The 6,473-nt window shown below is 43.8% G+C and overlaps 1 protein-coding gene across 1 annotated transcript; it reads right to left on the bottom strand.

Moving 5' to 3' along the window:
- Positions 1-689: 689 nt before the first annotated feature.
- On the bottom strand, positions 690-5,591 carry LOC116373869 (uncharacterized). Its single transcript, XM_031822164.1, has 2 exons — positions 5,551-5,591; positions 690-5,354 (listed from the first exon to the last, which is right to left on the bottom strand). Exon 2 carries the CDS (start codon positions 5,090-5,092, stop codon positions 818-820), a length of 4,275 nt encoding a protein of 1,424 aa, XP_031678024.1. The 5' UTR covers positions 5,093-5,354; positions 5,551-5,591; the 3' UTR covers positions 690-817.
- Positions 5,592-6,473: the final 882 nt, after the last annotated feature.

Raw genomic sequence — 6,473 nt, 5'->3', positions numbered from 1 at the left:
CCGCCTTCAATGTCTTTTTAGAGAATTTGGCAGTATGTCCAACCGGCCTCACAACCACAGACCAAGTATATGGCGTCGTGTTGGCTGTAGGGTTATGGTGTTGGCAGGCATAATCTACGGACAACGAACACAATTGCATTTTATCAATGGCAATTTGAATGCACAGAGATACCGTCACGAGATCCTTAGGCCCATTGTCGTGCCATTCATCTGCCGCCATGCATGGCCCCATGTCGAAAGGCCTGCATACTCACCAGACATGTCAACCATTTAGCATGTTTGTGATGCTCTGGATTGACGTGTACAACAGCGTGTTCCAGTTCCCACCAATATTCAACAACTTTGCACAGCTATTGAAGAGGAGTGGGACAACATTCCATAGGCCACAATCAACAGCCTGATCAACTCTATGCGAAGGAGAAGTGTCACGCTGCATGAGGAAAATGGTGGTCACACCAGATACTGACTGGTTTTCTGATCCACGCCCCTACCTTTTTTTAAGGTATCTGTGACGAACAGATGCATATCTGTATTCCCAGTCATGTGAAATCCATAGATAAGGGCCTAATGAACGTATTTCAATTGACTGATTTCCATATATGAACTGTAACTCAATAAAATCTTTGAAATTGTTGCATGTTGCGTTTATATTTTTGTTCAGTACACATTTGAGTGTATTGACTTACCTGTTTCACTGACGGCAGGGGTCTGGTTCTGGGAAGGTGTTGGAGTGCAGTGGTTCTTCTTGTTGACCTTCTTTGTACACTGGGTAACAAACAGTCATTTATACAGTAGGAGAAATTGCACACAAAGGGTATCAGTGTTTACCATCATACTGTACGTAATGAATAAAAATAATCTTAAAAATGTGTATTTTGATGACATTATGTACCTTTTGGTTGAGTCCACAGAGAGCGCTGAATCTTCCTCTCTTCTTTTCCTTTCTACAAGTTGTTGGAAGCCCAGAATTACCTACCTCGTCACTGCCAAGTACATTGTGTGATGACAACTGTGTCATGGAGGGAGGTGAAGAGCTAGCCTCATTGCATTTAGCTAGTAGTTCCCTAGTTAATGATTTGACCAGGGCATCGTCAAATGCATAATCCGTTGACTTCATTGCAACCTGGAGCATCTTCTCTGACCCAAATTCTTGAAGAAGCCCCTTGTAGACAGCCTTGAAAATCTTTTTGATTTTCAGATTCTGGGGGTAGGCTTGAGTTGGTTCAAGGCCTGAGGTGCCACAGAACTCAGACAGAATCCTCTTTGTAAGAACTCTTGATGTTTCACCAATGTCAGAGGATTCCAGTAATGTGAAAGGGGTGATCATTGACAGCAATCTAACAATCAGTAAAAGTACCAAAGAGGTGTCATCATTGCTAGTGGAGTCAAATGATGCATGTGTATCAGAGTCCATGGCTGATGGAGTTGATGGATGCACAGAGACACTAGACATCTCCAGATCTTTGTTGTCCATCTTAAATTCCACCTTTCCTAAAACTTGAATATCCACAGTTCCACCGTTGTGTGTGCTGCTGCCAGACAGAGAGGGTCTAGGCAATGATTTGGAACTAGACTGACGGCAAGTGGTCATGAGAGCCGGTCTGTCAGAGTCAAGTGTTCCAGCATCAGATGGGGACAACCCATTGATTATGTTCATCAACTCTGATAATTCTTCTGATGAATTGGAGGCCACAGAACAGGTATCCATGACCTGATCGACCATTATATTGGTGAAAAGGCTCTTTGTGTCAAAGTAAACCTGTGAGGAACTAACGGAGATGGCAGAAGAGCTCGGCATAACCCAACTTGTTTCCTGCAGAGAATCATCAGAGATGATAGTTTGGCAGAAATCGGATCCTTGTGATGGTGGAGGAAGCCAGAAGACAATCTGCTGTAGCAGACGTTTTATTGACTCCGTAGCAAAGGAGTATACAAGGTCAGATGGAAACTCCCTGGATTCTTCAGAAGCATTCAATCCTGTCTTCAGCTTCAAAAGAATAGAGTCAGACACGCTCTTGCCAGCTGGCACAAAAAGAGCCTGGGGGGTGTTGTGACTTTTTATGAGCTCATAAACTTTGTCAGTGAGCTCATGTGAGAAGTTCTGAAGACCGTCCCTGGGGCTGAGTCTCGCAAGTCTTCTTGTAAAAGAAGTGACATCATCTGCAGTGGCTATGTGTTCCGTATCTTCTCTTGGAATGACCTCCATAACAGTGTCAACTATGGCAGAGATGGTTTGCCTTGTGTAATTTGTTGACCCTTGTGAATGAGTTGAGGAGTCACTCATATCAATGACTGAACTCCTAATGATAGGACAATAGATTTCAACAGGCCACTCATTGGGCACTGGAGTGCCTGGAAGAGAATTTGTAAAATCACTCTGGGACCCTCTGGTCATGGCAGAGGTGATGGATAGGGAGGACTTTGAGGAGGATGGCCGGTGTATCTCGTGTCCATCAGTTCTCACCATGTCAACATCCTCCAACATGGAGCCCACGATGGAACGAGTCAAGAGGCCTTTCTCTGAGGTGCTCATCCTCTCTGACATAGACACTCTCCTCTGGATTGTCATCAGAGTCTGACTAATTAAGGCTTTGGAATAATTTACCATGCTGGTCTGGCTGCCTTCATGTTCACTGTAAGTCATTTGTGTAGAAGTAGCTGTTCTGTATATGGATTCGGCATGTTTGGGGTCCTCAACCACATTGTCTAGGAGGACCGGTTGTTGCTGGGCAAAAAAATCCTTAACCTTGATGAACACATTGTTGAACAGGTTTACAGTGCCTGGCCAAATGATATTTCCTTTCACATTGGCCCCGTTCTGAACACTGACAGGAAGGGTTGAAGCTGACAGGGATCTCTCTAATTGGCCAGACACTGAAGCATCAGACATTTTAGTGATCTGGGTGAAGCTATTAAGGTCTTTAGTGATGCTTATGACGATGTTGGATGCTGCAGAATTGGTGTGCAGAGAAGAGGTGAACAAAGGTGGAGTTCCACTCTTCTGAAGGATTTTGACATCTCTATCATCACCATCGTTACTGGACTCTGCACAAATGTCTGCACTTCTACCATCAAGGCTGGTATTTACAATGCCAATTAACCCTGATTGAAGGATCCCACCAGCCATATGTGAGGCTTTCGTTTGAAACTCATCAGTACATAGTTTGTCAAAGGCTGTGGATTTAAGACTTCTAGAGGATGCCTCCTCCTCATCATTGTTGATCTCACCATGCAAATTGTCCTGTGTATTGACAGCATAGTCATCAACAGATAAATATGATTTGGAGGCGGCAAGGATGTCAATCTGAGAAACAACGGCATCCAAAAGCTTGGACAGGTCTTCTGTATCTCCTTTTAGGCTAGAGAGGCATTCCTCCATGGATTCCTCAGAGTGATACACAGTGAGGATCTGACTAATGACCTCCTTGGTACAGGTTTGAAGGTCTGCTTGGATTTGCTTGGAATCCCTATTACATGTCACCTGAGAATCTAAACTTTCCCTAGGAGCCTGTTTGAGAGTCTCATCATGTATTGGTGTAACACCATCGATGACCTTTACAGAGTCTTGGCAGGGAGTGAGAAAATGCCTCAGCATTTCTCGAAATCTATGATATATAATACGAGCAGCATGAAGGGTGCTCACTTTTGAAATTCTGAAATGTTCAGAGTGATGTGCCTGCATGGACTGAACAATAGTCTCCACATCTGTTTCAAAAGTGTCCAGCAATTTAGATGCTTCAGAGTCTCCCAGTAAGCTGTTTGTAAAGGGGTTGACATATCTCAGAGCTTCGCTCACTGCCTTTCTAGCCTTTGTCTGGAAAGACACACTGGAGAGTTTCTTCATATTTGTAACTGGAAGACTCAGGGTAGATTCACTGTTGGTGGTGCTGTCCTGCAGACCAAGTGGAAAAGTGAGATGGGAGAGACATTGTTCACTGTCTAACAACTCAGATGGTGAGGGGGAACACGAACTGGTGAAATCATTCAAGTCAGACATGATGCCATCCACAAATAGAATGGCCTCCAGAGACTCTTCAGAATCACACTCTCCAACAGAAGATGAGAACTTCTCCATTACCTCAGTCTTACACAAGACAAGAACCTGGCTGGCAATCGCTTTTGTGGTGTCAAGGAGGACTTGGTCTTGCAAATACTTTTTGAGAGCCAAGAGAGGTTTTGGGGTCTCACTTTGTCCTTTTTGTTCATTCATAGATGAGGGGGTTATTAAAAGTGGTTTACAAGAAATGGAGTCCGATGTGTCAGCCTCACCATTACTGGAATGACCGATGTCTAGGCACAAAGTTGGAACCATTGTGAAATAATCTTTTGTGCTCTCCACAAATGTACTTGCGAGATACCCTTTTTCTGGACAGGTAAGAATCCTCTTCAGCGTATTTTTCATGTCGTAGTAACAGCCAACAGTGTAAGACCAGATCTTATTCTGATGGTTTTCAAGAAGGATCTGCTCACTCTGTGCAGGAGAGCAGGATGCCCTGATAGACTGGGTAAGATTGTCCATGTCTGAAACAAAGGTACTTACCAACTCAGAGGCCTCAGGGTCAATCATAAGGTCACTGATCTCACCTATCCGAGGAGTTGGACAAGATGATGTAGTGCCAGAACAACATGATGTACAACCCCTGAATCTTTTAACAATCTCCCGGATCGATTCAGTGGCCTTGGTCTGAAACTCCTCAGTGAGTAGTCTACCCATACTTTGTGTTGACAGACGAAGACTAGATTTGGCACCTTTGATATTGAGGTTGCTCTCTCCTTGTTTTAGCATCTCCTCTGGACTTTTACAAGCTTCAAGCATCTTCATATGGTCAGCAACAACACAAAGCAGTTCCCTCTTGTCGGGGTCATTTTCTTCCTTATTGCTGAAGTTCAAAACAGTGCCACTGAGGGCTGTCATGACCTGTCCTGTTAAATGTGTCATATCCACCTCAACACCATCCTCTCTGAGAACAACAATCTGCTCAACACTCTTCCCATTAATATACATCTGAAGTATGTTGGAAACGCCAGACACCATCTCCTCAACAACCTTGGTTCTGGAGACACCACCACTGGCAAAAATAACAGGGGACATTCGCCCAGAGACGGGAGTTTGGATGGCCACAGAGATTATGGAATTGACCTTCTTTGACACTTCTCCAACAATAACCCGGGATAGACTTTGAGTGTCTACCTGGTCCTCTCTTTGGATACAGAGGACATTGTTCAGCGACTCTTTGAAGGAATCCTGGACACCAGTGAGGAGACTGTCCTCAGTAATCCCAAAAAAGTCCCTGAGTGGCTCAGATGATATAGACTCACCATCTCCCTGAGTATTTGGCAACACTGTCTGAGACCTTTGAGAATACAAAGCAAACAATACAGCATTCCATATTCAATAGTAGACACGGTAGTGACATTAATACATCATTCAGTAATCAGTTAAACTGGTCATTAAGAGTAAACTGTTATACAGATAACAAAACATATTTTCACAAAATGGGTTATGAATAGTTAGGTGAAACCGGTTTCTTTAGGAATGACTGAACATACCCATTACGTGAGGAGCTTGATTTGGCCGTGCAACACCTTGAGGATTTGCTGCTGCCTCTCTTGCGAACCTTCAGGTTTGTGCTAGAGGATCTCTCTGATTCTGTCAGAGACTTGCCGGATACTGGAGACACATGGCTGTATATCCGTACAAAACGGAAAATTGCAGGGATGATGACCTCCAGGATGGCCTCAGATACAAACCGCACAATCTCCAGGCACATCTCTGCAAGCAATGCCCTCATCACCTGTAGGACCGAAACAGTGTAGGTAGATTACTCATAGCCGGGCTCTGAAACCAAGCTCCTCGAAGAGATACCAACAATCTCACATATGTTCATGAGAATCATGAAAGTGGCATACATTGGAAAGCATGAAAAGCAGTAGGCTACTAAAAAGCTCTTTGAATGAAACTGTTTGTGATAATGTGGATGATACTGTAGATAGATAAAAGGTTTGTATCTAATATTCTTGAAACATCTATTAATATATCTATGAATCATTTTCAGGGTTAAGGGACTTACAGGGTCCATCCTGCCAATGCTTAACTGCCTCCATTGCCTATAGGAGATAATTAGATGTTTTTAGCACCAAAAAGCAACACACATACAATTTATAAAATCCTCCAGATGACATTGCATTCAAATACTACAATAGAAGTTTGGACATACTCCTCAGTAAGTTTTTCCAGAAACCGGATGATAATCGGGTTGAAAGCATCCGGATCGATTGGCGGGAGGTCAAGAGCCCTGGTCTGACAGGCCCTGGAGACACACTCACTTAGGATCTTCTCATTAGATTGTCCCTGGTGAGATGTCCCCTGAACTGCCATCCCAGAGAATTCCACAGATGTAGAGGGACCTGTGTGCAAAGCAGCATTCACCAAGGTAAAGAAGTCAGAAAACATGTAACCTTCTGAGGCAAAT

This window comes from Oncorhynchus kisutch, unplaced genomic scaffold, assembly GCF_002021735.2.
Source record: "Oncorhynchus kisutch isolate 150728-3 unplaced genomic scaffold, Okis_V2 scaffold4078, whole genome shotgun sequence".
NCBI lineage: Eukaryota > Metazoa > Chordata > Actinopteri > Salmoniformes > Salmonidae > Oncorhynchus > Oncorhynchus kisutch.
This window is presented reverse-complemented; position numbering and strand designations above follow the sequence as displayed.